Source organism: Eptatretus burgeri, chromosome 7 (assembly GCF_056783735.1).
Source record: "Eptatretus burgeri isolate ZD-2024b chromosome 7, Ebu_testis_v1, whole genome shotgun sequence".
Classification (NCBI taxonomy): Eukaryota; Metazoa; Chordata; class Myxini; order Myxiniformes; family Myxinidae; genus Eptatretus; species Eptatretus burgeri.
Genome location: NC_140967.1, coordinates 26207751 through 26227213, shown reverse-complemented (window position 1 = coordinate 26227213; position 19463 = coordinate 26207751). Strand labels below are relative to the sequence as shown.

At 45.1% G+C, this 19463-nt stretch overlaps 1 protein-coding gene and 1 long non-coding RNA gene across 8 annotated transcripts in view; one reads left to right on the top strand and one right to left on the bottom strand.

Moving 5' to 3' along the window:
* Positions 1 to 270: 270 nt before the first annotated feature.
* Positions 271 to 4964, bottom strand: LOC147022857 (uncharacterized). Of its 2 annotated transcripts, XR_015059943.1 has the most exons (3): positions 4575 to 4964; positions 4212 to 4449; positions 271 to 545 (listed from the first exon to the last, which is right to left on the bottom strand). It is a non-coding gene; the product is annotated as an uncharacterized LOC147022857 (long non-coding RNA). The 2 variants fall into 2 exon arrangements; XR_015059942.1 differs by having other exon boundaries at positions 4212 to 4964.
* The window catches only part of LOC147022854 (uncharacterized), a 193434-nt gene continuing 176702 nt past the window's right edge, over positions 2732 to 19463 (top strand). For 3 of the 6 annotated variants that reach the window (XM_085887745.1, XM_085887746.1, XM_085887743.1), the window contains exons 1-2: positions 2762 to 3353; positions 9639 to 9726. In XM_085887745.1, coding sequence (XP_085743871.1) covers positions 3349 to 3353; positions 9639 to 9726 — 93 coding nt within the window. In that variant the 5' untranslated portion in view covers positions 2762 to 3348. Of the gene's footprint in view, positions 3354 to 9638; positions 9727 to 19463 lie in introns of all 6 variants that reach the window. The other 3 variants (XM_085887741.1, XM_085887742.1, XM_085887747.1) reach the window with 3 other exon arrangements.

Here is a 19463-nt window from a genome sequence, read left to right as displayed (position 1 = left end):
AGTTTGTTGTGTCAGATTTCAATTGGCTTTGTTTGGGTCGAGTGTTAATCTTGATGAGGGACCCCAAAAAAAATCTAATCATATGTTGAATAATTAACCAAGCCCGTCAGAATGCACAGCACATCAGAACGCTAAATTACAAAAAAAAAAAAAAGCATTACATAATTTTTGAATGGCCCCATATTGGGGTGAAAGAAACAATCTGTGACCGTGTGACGAATCAGCGTATTCTGATATAACTGTGGCAGAGGATTACATGGATGAGAGGTGTAGAGTAAATCTTTTAATCATGAAGCAAATGTGTGTTTCCACAATCACACTTTCATCTTTTTAGAGCATATGAAGATATTTTCCAGTGTATAAACGACACTTTTTTAATCGGCAAAAAAGGGAGAAGTTGGGGGTGTGGTTAATACCAAAGATCGCAAAGCGGAGCAAGATAGCTCACTCATGCGCAACCGCGTTCGATTCGGTAAAGTACGCAACGGAGCAGAACGGCGGCCATAGCAAGCAAGCGAGCTGCTTTCTTGGTTGTAGTTCGACCGCTGTATCGATCGCGGAGTAGGAGGCAGAAGAGGGGCGGGAAAGAGAGTAAGGCGATGATACATTAGCCATGTACAAGACAGTTTCTTTTTATCACAAGTGAAATTACACAAAATAAGAACAGATGAGATAGAAGAAAGGGAGAGAAAGAGATAAATTAGGATGGAGAAATAGAGAATAAGAGAAGCTCACAGCTAAAAAAAGAAAAGGTAAATTGAGAGAGGAAAGGATAAAAATCAAAGCCCAGACACATGCAGAAAGTATATTATTCTTACCTGGAGAGATATATATATATATATATATATATATATATATATATATATATATATATATATATATATATATATATATATATTCAACAAAAGAAGTCATGCAACATTATCTGTATGATAAATATCACCTTCCAAGAAAGTATCCTTCGAAGTAACTATTTAGGCATGGGTAGAAATCCGTGGAGGGAGGCAAGGGTCAACCCCCCCCCACACACACACACACACACACACACACACACACACACACACACACACACACACACACACACACACACACACACACACACACACACACACACACACACACACACACACACACACACACACACACACACACACACACACACACACACACACACACACACACACACACTTTAATGGGTATTGAATGTTCTCCCAAATGGCCCATCAATGGTTGGTGAAGACCTTTTTTTCTTGATTCTCACCTCCGAGTGTCCCCCCCCCCATCTATTTTTTTTTGCTTACACATCTTCTGCCTCCTTTTTACGCAAATTACGCCAATGCATTCAGCCGTGGCAAAAATGGTTAAATGTAGATGTATTATTTATTGTAAAGCGCCTGATTCTAAGTGCTATTCAGATGTAATTTAAGTGTTATTTGTAGTTTTAAATGGTACATTATCATGTACGGTATGTCAAATTTATGAACATAAATATAATGGTGTAAGAGTTTTGCACCTGGCAGTCAACTGAGGTGGAAACTGGGTAATAGCTTTCTGCCATTGACTAGCAAATTGAACAATAGTTTTGTTCTACTTTGCTTCAAAGTATGACCTTCTTTTCAGCAGACCAAGTGCCATACACCATAGACCATTACACGCACACACAATGCAAACAGCAAACATTCAATATGCAATAACCTGTTACAATATCAAAATTATTGCTGTACACGTAAATATGGAAGAATTTATATTTAAACTTCATAACTTTACAATATATTTACAAATGCCTTTGTATTCCAAGTACAGTATTTCTTTCTTTTCCTTTACAAGTCTGCATTTTCCAGTGTCTTCATTCATGCATATGGATTTACTTCACTAGAAAAAAAAGAAAAGTTATGTGTCATTGGCAAAATGTACTTTTAAACGCTTGCCTGCAATGATTTTTCACACATTTTTACAGGTGGAAATGAAACTTACAGTACCCATGCTGAACATTGCATCATCTCCTGACAATTAATGAAAAGATAAATTATTTTCAATTATTTGCACTACATTAAGTCGGTATTAGATCAAAATATTAGATGCACAGGTGTCCATGTATTTAAACATTCCAGTGTTCATATACATTTCAATGTCTTGTACAATTTTAAATCCTATCCCAACAATGTACTTGAATGTAATGCATCATGACAGCAGAAATGAATGATCTGTTTGTTTTCCTTCGTTTTGCTACAGAGCCATGTGCTTGAATGAACATTAGATTCTATAAAGGTCTGCAATATATGTTATTACATGTAAATATCATGAAACCATTATTAAATCAGATTAATGATCTCAATTAAACAAGAACTATAGTACCCATACATTTGCATGTAGATCAAATATAGATAAATGTAGGCTGTCGTTCAAATAATGCAGATCACAGAGTATGAAAGAACTTATCCTAGCAAGCATTATGAGACATGAATCACTCCTTCCAAGCATTTACACTGGATATATTAGGACATGTATATGAAGCTCAAAGGGGTTAAAGGGATTCTGGTAGAGTGAAATCCATGTTTATAAATTTATATGGGCTGTACTATACAAAAAGATGATGGTTATAACTGAAATATGCAGTAAGCTTTGACTTAAAAAAAGTGCAAACTCATTAGAATGCATCTTGATGTACCCTGCCCCAGGCAAGAAATTAATAACACCAGAAACAAAATAAAAACAAGTGAAATCCTTCAATACAGCGTGTGTGGTGAATGAAATGAGTACACCAATGTTAAAATATGCAATTTATGCTTTTTCAGTTGAAAAACATTTAAAAAGCATGCTTAATATTTGAAATGTAAAAATCTTGTTATTATTGTGATAAGCACCTTGAAATATAACAGAAGGAATGAAATAGTTCGATACAGCGTGGCAGGAGGCCGTAAAAGAATGATTGTAAGTAAATTTCAACTATTAATGCATGACGAAACACTTGTTTATGGCTAATATTAAAGAGAATGATGGCATAAGAAGAACTTAGCCTGGAATCCTCGTGCATAACACCGCCCACACAACACACGTGGTGTCCTTTGACCAATCAGATGCAGTGCAGTTACAGTATCGTTTCCTTCAGCTCGATTGGTCTTGTCCTGCACAGTGATGTTTTAGGTTTTTTTTTTCGTTCTTGTTGAATCTGAGGAGATTATTTTTTCGTTCTTGTTGTTAGTAAATTTCTGCTACTAATGCATGACGAAACACTTGTTTATGGCTAATATTAAAGAGAATGATGGCATAAGAAGAACTTAGCTTTCTGCGTTCGGCGCGAAATTGCATGGTGGACGGAAATGACGTCTTTCGTTCGTTCGTTCGTACATGAGGTGAGCGTTTCTTCGGTTTTTTCCGTCAAGCAATAAATTAAATGGTATTCACATGTATAACACATTCGTTTCACACATTTCCATTGAAATACTCGGGTATTTCCGTCAATTGTCGCCATTTCCGTCGAGGTTACGCACTGCATCTACCGGACGACCGTCATTGGCTGTCTTGAGGCACGTGGGGGGGGGGGGGACACCGGACCCACCGGAGACTTGGTAGATGACGCTGGGGACATTTCAAACTCGGTGCAATTGTATACAGCGCATGCACTGTAATTATTACTCGTGTTCACAAGCCATTCCGGTGGTAATAATTTCTTGTGAGGTAAAGTTGAAAACAAATTATGATGGGATATTTGCTTCAAGATAACAGAATATTGACACCTGGAGACTTCTTAACAGAGACAATAATTGTCTTTCATTTTACAGTTGCCGATTTTTACCAGTGTTGTGAACAGCCTCCGGGTTGTTGACGAGCGCAAGCTCGCTCTGCCTGCTAAAATGGCCGCCGAGGGCGTCCATTGGATACTTCACTGGTTCGCACGAGTGGGCTATCTTGCTCCGCTTTACGACCTCTGGTCGGAACTGCTGTTGAGCTCAATTCTGCCGTTTAAATTTTGAAAATCGGTTCAGGTTAAGAGTTCGTACAGCGTTTTATTAACCGTGTGCGGAAATTAAATAAGTCATGCACGGAAACGTCGGGATTCGCCCGGAGACACTCGGAGTTTTCGTGTGTGGCGTATCTAGAGCCTATTGGCTCTGAAAACGAAGAAGAAGAACAGAATAATAAGAACACCTGGTCTCTCATCAAAAGAAGGATTATTCACAATAGCTCGAATCCAATAACGGAGCACCCACCTCAAATAAGCTTGCGTGCCAAGTTTCCCTCGTAAGTCGTGATCAAGAGGAAGACACTGCCCAAAGACAAGCTTCCAGCCGGCGTCATTGTCCGTGCGCAGCAGGAGGAGTGGATACGATAGACGAGGAACATGTGGTGGTGACTATGTTTTTACATGCATCATTTACGACATGTGAAATGAGAGCGAGAGATGAACCTTCAGAGTTTAGGCTTTATTCCATTTGATTGGAGCCGCTTCTGTGGGCACACCAGGAAATACAGGTTCAGCTAGGAGTACATAAGCAGAAACGTATACATGTGCAGTTAACCATTGCAGACTAAATCCGCGTAAGCACGGAGTTCGATATAATCTCCATTCTCACCAGTCAATGAGCACCTTCAGTTAACGAGCATCAAGTGGACAGCCGATGTCAATAGCAATGCCCCGGGGACAATCACTCGTGCCGCAGAGAGACCTCCCCTTATACGCGTGACGCACAACATGTGATCCCGCGTCATGTCCCTCGATTCACGTTAATTCACCACATTCTCCCCACCTTTAAAATGTAACTAGGGGCCCATCTTACACACCATGATTGCTTTAGCACTATAGGAGTATACATTTCAAGCAACGCGGACTAATAGATCTACAGAAGCATACATGCCAAGCAGTGATTATTTTGAGTTGTAGGAGCATGGAAATGAGCATCGATATATGATATAATGGGCATATAGGAGCATGAGCAGCGAGAATGCCGATAATCCCCTTTACAGATTGAGTCGTGGAGTGGGCCTTATTCGTCGACCTCTCCGTGAGTAGACGGCAGTTTCACTTGAGGGAGACTCCCGATTCTCTTGGTGAGCCTCGACTTGTGCCGGGGATGACACCTCGATCGCTCTCGGGTGGAACGCGGCAGCCCCTGTCGCCTGGCGGAGTTCCTGGGGGAAATGTCAGAAGGAGGAGTGCCAGGAGGTGGTGTACCGGCGGGAGGAGTACCTGAGGGAGCCAGATGGCGAACCGACACAGTGGTCTCCCTGCCATCCGGGAGCCTGACATGAGCATACTCTGGATTAGTGTCAATGAGTTCGACCCCCTCCACCAGCGGTTCATACTTGCTTTGTCGTACCGGGCGTTTCATGAACACTGTACCGGGGTGGGTCAGCCAGTTGGGCACCGTTTGACTGTCAACATAACGTCGTTGGTGAGTAAACATACGTTCGTGAGGAGTGGCATTTGTGGACGTGCAGAGCAAAGAGCGTATGGAATTCAGAGCGTCAGGAAGAGTAACCTGCCATCGCTCGGGGCCCAGTCCTCTCGATTTCAGCGCCACAGGTACGGCTTTCCAAATTACTCCAGTCTACCGCTCCAGCTGCCCGTTTCCCCTGTGGGTTGTAACCCGTCGTTCGACTAGTTGCTATGCCGTGCTCTAATAGGAATTGTTTTAGCCCGGCCGACATGAAACACGGCCCTCTGTCTGAATGTATGTACGAAGGTCTCCCAAACATAGCGAAGAGGTCAGAGAGACATTTTACGACAGTGCCCGAGGTCATATCCGAGCACGGAAACGCGAAAGGGAACCTTGAATATTCATCAACAACGGTGAATATGTATCTGTTGTCTGTTTCGGTCGGTAGGGGCCCTTTGAAGTCGATGTTTAGTCTCTCGAAGGGGGAAGTAGCCTTGATCAGTCTGCCAGAAGCCGCGCCATAGAATCTGGGTTTTAGTTCAGCACAAACAGGGCATGAAGCATTCATTTGTTTAATATCTTCAACAGAATAGGGAAGATTTTGTCTGCGTACGATTTAAATGTGCCATCCTGGTTACCCCTGGGTGGCACAGAGACACATGGAGGTCTTGCAAAGCCTGACTGATTGTTGCCGAACTGTAGACCCGGGAGAAGGTATCTGCAGCAGGGTTTTCCCTTCCCGGGCCGGTAAACAATGTCGTACCTGTAGCAGGCTAGGTCTATCCGCCATCTCATAATTTTTTCATTCTTAATTTTCCCGTTATTTTTCCCATCAAACATGAAAGCCACGGATCGTTGGTCCGTAACGAGCGTGAAGTGGTTTCCCAGTAAATAATGTCTCCATTTACGCAGCGCTTCGACGATGGCGTACGCCTCCTTCTCTATTGCCGAGTGTCTCTGCTCGCTTCTAGAGAGAGTTCTCGAGAAGAAAGCGACCGGCCGCCCAGACTGATTAAGTGTTGCAGCTATGGCGTGATTTGAAGCGCCGGTCTCCACCACGAAGGGCACCGAGCTGTCGATCGATAAAACCACGGACTTACTGATATCATCCTTGAGATCGTGGAAAGCTTTCACGACAGCGGCATCTGGTGGAAAGTTTTTGCAATGCACTAGGGGATGTATTTTCTCGGAGTATTGCGAAATCCATCTTGCATAGTAAGCGAACATCCCGATCACCCGGCGCATTGTTTGCAAGTCCTGAGGTGGTGGAAGCTCACGGAGCGGGCGCAATCGCTCAGGATCAGGCTTAATTGTGCCGTCGGCTATTGTGTAGCCGAGAAGGTCAATTGACCTTGCCGAGAATACGCATTTCTCGTAGTTGAGAGTCAGATTATATTTTCCAGCAATGCTCAAGAATCTGTCCAGATTCCTATCATGTTCCCTCTGATCCCTACCGCACACTGTGACATTATCCACGTAAACAAAAGTGTCTTCGAGGTTTTCATCTGAGATGATGTCGTCCATAACCCGTTGGAAGCAAGCTACTCCATTCGTGACACCGAATGGTATCCTTCTGAACTGGTAGAGGCGCCGCCCTGCCTGGAATGCAGTGTACGGTTTGTCTTCCTCTCGGATGGGAATTTGATGATAGGCGCTTCGCAAGTCGATGGTACTGAATACCTTATAATTGGCCACGCGTTCGACCATCTCATCTATGCGCGGCAGGGGGTAGGCGTCGAGTTGGGTGAAGCGATTGACCGTTTGGGAATAATCGACAACCATCCGTTTCTTATGGTTCTGACTGCTGGTTACTAACACCTGTGCGCGCCATGGCGAATCGCTCGGTTCTATAATTCCCTCCTCCAGTAATCGCTTGGTTTCCGAAGTGATGAAATTCATGTCAGCAGTGGTATATCGCCGCGATTTGATCGCTATCGGTTTGCAGACCGGCGACAAGTTAGCGAACAGCTGGGGGGACGTCACCTCCGCGGTGGTCAGCGCATTTAAAATTAGACGAGGCTTGCTTCCTCCAAAGGGTATTTCGACGCTCGTGTGCTGCTTGAGGACATTATGACCCAGAATTACGTCTGCGCACAAATCACGAAGCACCAGCACCTTTACATCCCGATGCGTGTACCCTTTTACGTCCAATTCAACATTGCAGTACCCTCGTACGCGGGATTGTAGTGAGGTGGCGGCCATGCATACCGTATTGTCAGTCGGGTGGATTACCCATTTCCTGCCCTTCACTAGCGAGCTGTTGACGAAACTTTCAGAGCTACCGGTATCAATCAGTGCCTCAGCCATATGCCCGTTAATTCGCACGTTGATGATAGCCTTGGATAGATTCCCGGGAGAGGCTGCAGTCAATTTATTTTGCGAGTAGAGAGCCGCAGAAGTGGGTTTATTCCTCCTTAGAGTAGATTTACATACCCTGGCATAATGCCCTTTCTTGTCGCAATTCATGCATGTGGCATCTCTGGCGGGACATTTTTGACGAGGATGCCTTTGTACCCACAAAAGAAGCATTTACCGACCGGAGCAGTTGCTGAGGAGCTTGACGAGGTCTGGGTATCCGGCCCTCGGGTGTTTCTCCATCCCTCATGTCTGGCTGTGTCTGTGCCAGTGGGGTTCCTTGGGTTCCCATCGTAGCAGCGTTCATGAGCAGCATCGGTGTCCCAAATGACTCAGATTGCTGCTGAGCCGTATCCATCGCTCGAGCCTGATCGACTACCTTGTCAAGAGTGGGTTGCGCTTTCTCTAGTAAGCGTTGCCGTATGTGGGCTGATCTGAGTCCTTGGATGAATGCCTCCCGGGTCGCTTCCTTTCGGTGTTCCTCGGCGCAAGCTGCAGTCTTTTCCCAGCTGATTCAGAGCTTGCAGGAACTGATCGATTGTCTCCCCGGCTGCTTGCTTGCGTGTGTTGAGAAGATGTCGTATGTATACCTCGTTCTTGGGCTTCACGTAGAGCGCCTGCAGCACGTCGATCGCTGCTTCGTAAGTGTCGCACCCCGAGAAGAGCCTGTACACGCCGGGCGAGACATGATTCACGAGAGCGGCAAATTTGTCAGCTCCCTCCGCGATGATGGTCAGATAGTGTGAGAAGGAGCAGAACCAATGTGACCATTTCATTTCATAGTCAGTCGCGTTCGGGTCTGCGTCGAACCTCTCTGGTTTGTAGATCTTGTCCATCTTTGGTTGAGAGAGCCGAGAAAATCAAATGGAATAAATTGAAATGAGAGCGAGAGATGAACCTTCAGAGTTTAGGCTTTATTCCATTTGATTGGAGCCGCTTCTGTGGGCATACCAGGAAATACAGGTTCAGCTAGGAGTACATAAGCAGAAACGTATACATGTGCAGTTAACCATTGCAGACTAAATCCGCGTAAGCACGGAGTTCGATATAATCTCCATTCTCACCAGTCAATGAGCACCTTCAGTTAACGAGCATCAAGTGGACAGCCGATGTCAATAGCAATGCCCCGGGGACAATCACTCGTGCCGCAGAGAGACCTCCCCTTATACGCGAGACGCACAACATGTGATCCCGCGTCATGTCCCTCGATTCACGTTAATTCACCACAACATGAACATCCGATGCAGGCAGAATTAATCCACCAAGCTTGTTCCTCACATGCTGACGATATGCCAGCAAATGCTGGATAGCGGGGCGTGGTTTAAAACTAGGAACAACCAATCAACCTCGAGGACTTTCTATACGAGGGCAGGAAATGGATTTACAAGGAAGAAGACGAAGAATCCCACGAGTACGAGGGGTCACGTGGGATGGTGATGTTTTAAGAAGTTACTCGTGCTGATCAGTTATTTTTGGCTTCCTTTGGTTCTCTTTGTTTTCCCCCTCGTTTCCTAACTTGCTTCCTGCGGATTACTCGCATCGACCAGACAAACTTTGTTACTTCACAGGCCTTTCTATTCGACCCGAGTTTTGAGGAACATTCTTGAGGTCGGACATACGTCACAGTCACGTGACTTCACTTGGTAACGCGACCGCCATATTGGCAAAGGGGAAAACAAACGCAGCACCGATCGCAGACTCATACACATCGTGGGTTTGACTTGCACGCAAAGCCGAGTGATTTGTTTTTTTCTGTCGATGTATTTCAGATAAATTGTTGATACATCGTGTTCACCCAAGTGTTTGCAATGTCATATCAATATATAGAACGTTTGTGAGGTGATGCGTCGGCCAGATTATCGAGGAAAAATACAGTTAATAGGCCTTGATTCTTGGCCCTACCAGTACCCCGGTGATTTGTGGATCGACAACCCGAAGGAATGGCCGAACGTGCAATACCCGGACGGATACGCGTATCTCGTCAAGACACCAGGTATGTAATTCAATTTTAAACCAAGTTTTAACTGTGTATTATCAAATATTGCTGTACTGGAGTGTTAATATATTATTTCAATTATTTATAAACTCCCGAGCCGACGTGGCTAGTTAGTAATATTTTTAATTGACCTGCCTTGTCTGTACTGTGTGACGGTGAGTCATCTGTGCTAGTTGTGGGTCACTCACTGACCCAGCAAGAATGTCAATGAATGATTAAAATATTGCTCACATTCATGTTGTATAAGTTCTGTGTTATCCCTGATTTTTATGATGTGTATGACTATGTCTATGAGCGTTGCCATATGTGAGTGAGCATGTGTGTGTCTACGTTTTGTAATGATGTAGCAGTGCGTGGCTATTTCTTGTGGCTGCTGAGTTGAAGCGCCTGAGCTGAGGACAAGACTGCAGTGAACTTGAAGGAAAGGCCGACACATTGTCATTGCATTTAGTTTGCAATTTCTAATCCTATTAATGGCAATCAAGGGCCAAGGTATTAATGTTTTTGCTTGATGTACCGTTGCTTAATTGCCCTGGTACTATTTTAATGACTAACCACAGAATATATTTTTCTTTTTAATCTCAGGAGTGTTTACACATGAGGCAATGAAAAACTACCGATCACTGGAAGCCCACAAATTTTTTGTCTCATGGGTCTAAGCCACAGAAGTCTCCTCTCTGGTTCAGTAACCCAACTTGGTATGAGATAAAAGGAGAGTTCTGAATTTTTTGCCTTGTTATTAGTGTACTGTACTGAAATGGGAGATGCTTAGCAGGCAGACACGAAGCGGAGGAACAGTCGAGCCGGGCTGTGTTGCACGAGTGCGAGCGCGGGCGTACTGTGCCCGCGGCTCCCCTTTATTCCGTATTCGGTACACTCACGAGCCGGCCGACTCCAGCATTACTACGACGCCTCAGGCGGCGCGCACACCTCATATCCCTTGCCGACCCCCACGGCCACTCCTCCCATCATCACGCCCACCATGCATCATCACCATGCCCTTCCCCATAGGCCCGCAGACTCCACCACACTCCTCCCCCCTAAAAGTATGATTATTAAATGATCAGTATTATAAGAAGCATAGACAACACGAAGAACCTCAGTATAATAATCATGCAAATAAAATGAAAACAGCGAAGTATAACAGCACATCACATCATATAATGCGTGGAAGCGAGCTACTGGAGAAGCACAGCAGCACTACGCAGCAAAACCGCCCCCAGGCAGACCTGAAACAGATAAACCTTTCGAGGCTGGACCCCCGCTGTCTGGAACCCGCGGCGCCACCGCCAGACCCAACCGACCTTGGTGGGGGCGCTGAACAGCACCCTTGGCTGGAAACAACAAACACTCCCCAACCCCCACGCACCATAATCAGTTGAGATTCCACCGCATGGCCAAAACGGCCTCGAGTGCACCCAGAGAGCCACGCCCCAGGCGCCAGGCACGCCTGACCTCGCTGAAAGCAGAGGTGGGGGTAACGCCGACCAGCGCACGAGTCCCGGCTCCGAGTCGATCTCCGAGACCTACACGGCAGTTAGACGGTAGTAATTCCATTTAAACCCCACTTCAACCATAAGCTCGTTATAAATCAATAGGAATAACATTTGAACCATTGCGAATTCATTTTTCCGTACAGCGCGCTTTTTTGATAAAATCCCAGCACATGACAAAGCAATTACCTGCGGCCTGGGGCAACTGGAGGCCAATAAACCTTCTTTATTCGCCCCCACATCACATTGATCATAACACCAACTCCATTGACTGATCCCCGCCAAATCCACTTTCACATGAGAACTGCTGGCATTTATTTCAACAACGTTAAACTGCATCACTAGAGCAAGGAAAAACATATATGCCCTGAACAACAACCCACAACCCACATCACGAGTCCGTTTCTTGGTTGCCGACTTGATGTTGCGACTCGCGACTCCCTCTAACGCCACGGGCTCACCGCCACCTGTTGAAGCTGCCTGAACAACACCGATGCGCATTGCCTCACGAACCCTGCCGAAGCGCGGGAACTCATCGCGAACGAAGCGCGGGAACTCATCGCGAGAGCTGATATGGCTCTCGCCGCTCCTGGAGCGCACATCATCGCCGCAGGCAGCAACGAACGGTGGCTCCCGCCGCATCGACGCGGCCCCCGCCGCCAGAGCCTCGCCCTCGGTACTCGACGAAGGTCTCGAAGAGAGCACTGGCACATCTGGAGGCACGAACCGGAACCCGTTCCGACCCAAAAGGGTCCGGCTCGCCGAGCCCGGCTCCTGCTCCGGCTCGCCGGCATCATCATGCCCCGGCTGCAGGCTGATCTCCAGGTCACTGGGGTCGTGCTGCGGTGCCCCTTCGCTCCCGGTGCGACCGTGCTGCGGTGCGCGCCCTCGTCCCGCATCGCTAGGCGCGCGAGCACCCTGCGGCACTTGAGCCATCGCGCGGACTCCGGGCTGCGCGACCTGCGGCACTTGCGCGGTCACCACGTGGCCCTCGGGATCAGCCGCCATGCTCCAGCTGGAGCTACTCATTACGTCTTGGCCAGCAATAGCGCGGACATCCGTGAGTGTCTGCTCGACAGATGAAGCAGTCGCGACCGCCGAGTCGAATGTGATGTCGGTCAACCGTAGGATGGCTGCTCGCAGACCAGAAATAAAACGATCTCTGAACCGTGCCGGACGCTCCTCCGACGTGAATTCGCACGGCACAGCCGAATGCGATGCGCGGGCAGCACGAGTGGACTCAATTCGACACCCGATCCGTGCCTCGCTCACTTCCCCCCCCCCCCTGCCACTGATCTTGTCATTTCCGGATCAATTGCAAGCAGGTTTCGATGCGGGACGGAAGGATCGCCTCGCACACCGCCATCTATGACCGCAACAATGGGCGATGACCTTCGGCCCACACACCGTAGACGACCTCGAGAGCCCAGACCGCCGTCCGAGTGATTGCATTGCCACGCTCGCCCACGACCCGCGCCGCAGACCGTGCGCATGGCCGTGCGTGCCTGGCCCATCGGGATGACCCCTAGACCATCTGCTGTGCCCCGACCATCGAGACCTCGGACATTCTCCAGAGCTTGCGCGACGTCCAACGCCGCGTTCAAGCCGAAACGCGTATCCTCGACAAAACGAACAGGAAAATGAACCAAACAAACGAACGTTGCCCACTCGACGTGGCCGAAGTCGATTCCGACGAAGGCGGGCACGCGTACGTTTGCCATGCACCGACTCTTTGCCATGTTCGCGCTGGCAAGACCTTTGGCTCCGTAGCTTGGAACCGCACGGGTCATTTGCCGCCCTTACACACGTCGATCCGAAGATCCTCGTTCGCCAACTGTACTGTACTGAAATGGGAGATGCTTAGCAGGCAGACACGAAGCGGAGGAACAGTCGAGCCGGGCTGTGTTGCACGAGTGCGAGCGCGGGCGTACTGTGCCCGCGGCTCCCCTTTATTCCGTATTCGGTACACTCACGAGCCGGCCGACTCCAGCATTACTACGACGCCTTAGGCGGCGCGCACACCTCATATCCCTTGCCGACCCCCACGGCCACTCCTCCCATCATCACGCCCACCATGCATCATCACCATGCCCTTCCCCATAGGCCCGCAGACTCCACCACAATTAGTACAACTGAAAATACAGCAACTTTTCGGCATTGTTGCAAATAATAATGTGTAATAAAGGCTACGAAAAAAACAAACTTGTAACAGGTATGAGTCGAGTGCGGTGCGATAGCGCTACATACACCGCTGCAACGCAGAGCAGGGCGATCCGAGCGAATGAGATACTTTGTTTTCCCCTTTGCTAGCGTTGCTATGCGGACATTGCATTATGGGTCGGCGAAGTTCCCGGATTTCCGACCCCGAGAATTAGCTACATGTCGGTGGAACCACCACAGACGAGCTTTCCTATTTCCTGGATTTGGTATTTTCATCGGTTGAAAAATCAACATTCTGTGATATGTTTTCCTGCCGGGATTTTCGACCTGGATTCCAAGGAGCATTGGCCAGATGCATCTTGGTTGAACTTTCGCCATTACTCTCGTCGCTACATTGGCTGAGCATTATGTTGACTGGGAGACTGGTGGTGTTCATCTGGATGATGAGAAAGGTCGACCTTCAAATGATCTGCAGCTGGATCGTCAAGGTGTGGGAGGAGATATCGTCTGACATCATCAAGCGAGCATTTCTGAAATGCTGCATCTCTAACAACATGGACGGCACAGAGGACGACATCATTTGGAAGTAGGAGGCTGCAAATTATGGTGACAGCGACGTGGACTTGCTCTACCCTGATTCGGACAGGGAGCTATGTGCTGTCTTCGACGAGAACGGGGATTTCCTCTGGTTTCGCTGAAAAGTTTCATCAAACCCAAACGGCCCTTTTCAGGGCCGTTTCAGGCCCACAAATCTACAAGGAATACTATGATGCCGGGATGAATCCCTTTTCTTCCTTTTTCTAGGAACAAAAAAATCCTCTTTGTAATATTAAAAAATAAGAAAAATAAAAAACTTCTTGGTATCCTCGCCTCTCTCCAACTTCTTGAAAATGAGAATAAGACTGTAAGACGAAATTAAGCAGATGTGGGAATCGGCATGTTGATACCTCCGTCACTTTGTTCCATACTAAGTTTATGTACAAACGGATTTAGATCTAGATCAGAAAATAAAATAATAAACATATTCATTTATTTTAAGGTTGAAAAACATGGGTGAGGTTAATACACAGTCACAGTTTATACACCAGAAATATGGAATATATATATACCTGTCAATGGCACCCCACTGATGGTGAGTGGTGATGTCCGAAACCCACCTTGGGCAGCATGAACCATGAGCAGAATTAGTTCACCACTCACCATCAGTGGGGTGCCATTGACAGGTATATAACCAAAATCCATCATCTTCAGTGGTTGGGAATGTGATAATCTACCCTGATGAGGCTGAACAAAAGTAGCCTGGTGTTGGCTTCGTGGTTAGGGTGGTGGCTTGGGATCCAAGGGTACTGAGTTCAAGCCCTGTTGGATGCTGAATTAATACACCAGGGGGTTGACTCAGCCTGTCATCCTTCTAAGGTTGGCAAAATGAGTACCAGTGTGTACTGGTTGAGGGGCACTGTATGAGTAACACAGTCGCACTTCCAAGAAATGGTAGCTACCCCGGCAGCTAAGCTGCCATACACAAGAAGAAGAAGGCCTAACAAAGGCTGAAACCAGAAGGTAGTTTCACCTTTTTAGCCACTGGTGACACTCACCATTTGAACTGCTAGCTTGCAGTCAGGGTGAAATGCGTTGTTTACGACGAAAGAAATACACCATGGTGTTGAGTCACGACATACCTTTAAACCACCTCAACATTTAACATATATATTTTTTTCAGAAATACCTGGTATTGCCCAGTCTATTCTTTGTGGGGGCCTAAAATACTTCCCTACATTTACTAAGGAATGTGGTCGGGGATTCATTTAATATTACCTTTCACATAGATTAAAAAATAAAACCCCAAAATACAAACTTCTTTTCTTTGCTTCAAAATTTTCAATTTTTATTTTTCTTAAAACACTAATCAGGGATCAAACATGAACCTTTGAAATTTGACAAAGATCCATTGAGCCATTTCTGAGAAAAATGATAAACAGCTCTTATAGTATGGATTGTCGCATCTGAGTATCCATTAATACAGAATTCCTCAGAGCTGAGACCTTTTGTTCTAAGAGATGGTCAAAGCGGTATTTTGAAATTCACTGCATTCAATATTACTTTACGTTACCATTCCCCAAGGTCAAGAAAATGAGCCAAACATCGACAGCAAATCATGCACTGAGAGTAGATGGCTGAAACATGCCATTTTTTTTAACTTTTAAAGGATTTACTTTTATAAGGAAAAGAATGGGGGAGAGGGTCCACAAGATGCTATCATAAATGGAACAAACCAAGCGAGTCAAAAGAGACAAAGAGGACAATGTGAATACACAAATGTATATACAATGAGGAGAAGTAAACCAGAAACACAACGCACCAGTCGCTACAGATCATGCTTGTACAACATGACAATAATGCAGGCGGAACGTCCCTTTTCTCTGATACCCAGGGTGGGTGCAGGACTCTGGTGTCTGCTCTAGCGACCAGGAGGGAGACGAGCCAGTAACGAGCAGGGCCAGCGATGGGTGTGTGCTCTTTTCATGTATTTTATTATTCCTGACTGCAAACCTCCCAACAGGAGGTTTGGACGTTGACGATGTGTTTGTGTGGCATGTGGCAGATGACACTTGTTGCTAACGGGTCATGCAGCAAGTGCTATGATGGGACTTGATCTGTGCCTGACTGTCTCATCAACTTAGGTGATTAATGTGTGTGTGTGTGTGTGTGTGTGTGTGTGTGTGTGTGTGTGTGTGTGTGTGTGTGTGTGTGTGTGTGTGTGTGTGTGTGTGTGTGTGTGTGTGTATGTATATGTGTATATGTATATGTATATATATATATATATATATATATATATATATATATATATATATATATATATATATATACATATATATATACATACCCATTACTGTAGTGTGTACCCGGAAGCAAGTGCCACAACAGCTGTTGCTATATGGATCCTGACCAACAGGAAATTCCTGCCACATATTGATCTGTTTGTGGTACATAAAACAGTGCTGGGAGTAGCCAGGAAATTTAAATTTAAAAATGGCTCTTCTGGCCAAACATTTGCATCGACTCCCCCTGTGGGCATGAGCTTAGCAGATCCTATGAAGTTCCTTCTCAAGGGTGGACTGGTCCATAAAATTGAGAATTAAATTCTCTTCCCAGTATTGGCTGCAGTACAATCCTATAGAGATGTAGGGGGTCGGAGCTCTGCTAAGCTCATGCCTAATATGCGTAGCCAATGTAACTGTTCAGTCAGCAGAGCCATTTGGTTTTAAAAAAAAAACCTTACCTTGGGTTGCTTACCTGCATTTTTTTTCATTTATTTATATTTTCATTTACGGACACTTTCCGATGGTTCTGTGATTTTTTTTTTCCTGGTGTATCAGCTTCGATGACCGTCGGGACGCAAAATTACCGTGCTTCCCCGTTGTCTTGGGTCACTCACCTGCACTTTTATTCATGATATTTTAAATTTATTTATTTTCATTTGTTTATATTTTCATTTATAGATGCTTTACGATGGTTCTGTGATAGTTCCCGCCCGGTGTATCGGCTTCGATGTCCATCGCCATGCAAAATTTCATCTTTCTACATCACCTCGAAGGCTCTGAACTTTAATATCAGTCAGTCAGTGAGTGGTTCGAATGAGATATATACATATATATATATATATATATATATATATATATATATATATATATATATATATATATATATATATATATATATATATATATATATATATATATATATATATATATATATATATATATATACACACACACACACACACACACACACACACACACACACACACACACACACACACACACACACACACACACACACACACACACACACACACACACACACACACACACACACACACACACACAGTGATTGTAACGTCTGAGTTTTTCATCAAAAGTGATTGGTGTTGTTGGTGTTTGTTCTTTCTTCAATCGACAACTCCCTTCACCCTTAAATCCAAAAAAACAATGTTGGTGATAGTCCTGTGTCTGGCCCACTGATCTCCCCAATCCTCGTTCCTCCCCCCCCCTCCCCCCAAATGAAATTTGGTAAATGGCAACAATCATAGACAATGAATAGACTAAACAACTGAATTGATGACGTGTGTGGATTGGACCTCTTTCTGTATGGTATTCTGTGGCTATAAATTGTGCTCTCCCCACAGGCATGATGGGCCAACTGGCTCATGTCCATGTTCCTTATATTTCTTGTATATATAATGTCTTAATTTTTATAACAAAAATTACAGCATATGTGGAAGAACAAAAATAATTCTGCAGAAAAGTTTTTTTTTTTTTCTCGCTTTGAAGATGTATACAACCAACTTGGTTTGTGGATGCCATTTTCTGTGGGCACAGAGCCAATTAAGTCTTCCCAGGAAAAATGCTTCCACATCGCTTTTGAATTTTGCCAATAAGCATGTGTGCTGGCTTTCGTGCTGCAATAGTGCTTGGGAAACGTCCAGAGGCTGGGGAAATTGAATAAAACAAAATCTTATTAGATTGACAGACACCATCCTTCACAGTGGCTGCGTTCGACAATTAATACAAAAGTGACAGAAGCATTGTAAAGATCTTCCAAAATGTGCTCCGAAATGTTTTACTTAAATTGTTTTGATAGGATTTTTACACCATCAGTAAATTTGTCAAACTATTTTGAAAAGAAATGTTTTGTTATGAATAACTTATACAGCACAACATGAGAGCCGTTTGTCTGTCACCATTTTTCTATGAGATGACTGAACGCATCTTCGTCAAACTTTCAGAGGTCCATCAGTGAGTGCAAAAACAAATTAGAATATTTTGAAAGAAAAGGTGAATTTTTTTTGGGGGGGGGGGATTAAAAAAACAAAAAAAAAACAAAATTAAAAAATCGCTCTATCTTGCTTTAGCATTTATTGCTATGTGAAAGGTAATATTAAATAATCCCTGACCCCATTCCTTACCGGGTGTGTCGGGAAGTGTTTAAGCCCCCACAAAAAATAGACCAGGCAATGACGGGTACTCCTGATAGTGCATAATAAAGTTCATATCAGTCTTTGAATCTTTGGTTCATCAGCAACTTATGTATTAACCTGGAAGAAAATAATCTTCTAAAGGTGCTGTCACACCTTGACGGTTTAGCCAGCGTATGCCGACTTATGAAAAATTTGTCTAAAACGTTGACACACGTCGAATACGTTAATGGGTAAGTTTTGATAACATTAAGAGCACGCTGAAAAACACTGCTATACGTTTTAGTACGCTGGCTTTCATCGTTGTACTTTGCGGTTGTCCTCAAATTTTAGCATGCTTGAAATGTTACGACGTATGCCAGCGTATGACTCACACGTTCCGCTCCGCTGGCCATAAGTTGTAGGCACGTTATGCGATCGTTGACCCACGTCGACACACGTTACTTGTAAGTTACTCATAAGTCGAAACACGTCGAGGTAATGATTAGCGTACCCGGAACTTATTTATAACCTATGAGTAACGTGTCATAAGCACGTGACACGATCGTTGACACACGTCGAGGCACGTTATGCGATTGTTGACACACATCGAGGCACGTTACTTGTAAGTTACTCAAAAGTCGAAACACGCCGAGGTAATGCTTAGCGTACCCAAAACTTATTTCTAACCTATGAGTAACGTGCTTTAAACCTATGTGTAACGTACCTCCAACGCATATTGACGTATGTAGACGTATTTGATTGACGTCTTCCGGACGACCACAGAACTTACTGAACGTGTTTCTAATTTACAGCTACCGTATAATGGTGTATTGTCAGCGTTTAAAAAAAACCATTAACTTCCGACATTTCATCACGTGCCGTTACGTCACGTCCGATTGCCTCTTCAGTTTGCTCATGTCTTATTCTTAGTTCCTCCTCTGTGAATATTTTCTGTTTGAGGATATTGTCACGTCGACGTCGAAACTTAAAAGCAAATGTCCGAATATATTTTAAAATTCGTGAGAGACGAACAAAAAAAACAACAAAAAAACAACAACAACTTCAGATATTTTGTCAGGTGCCTTCACGGACCCAAGGATTAAAAAAGAAAATGTGCCTTGATG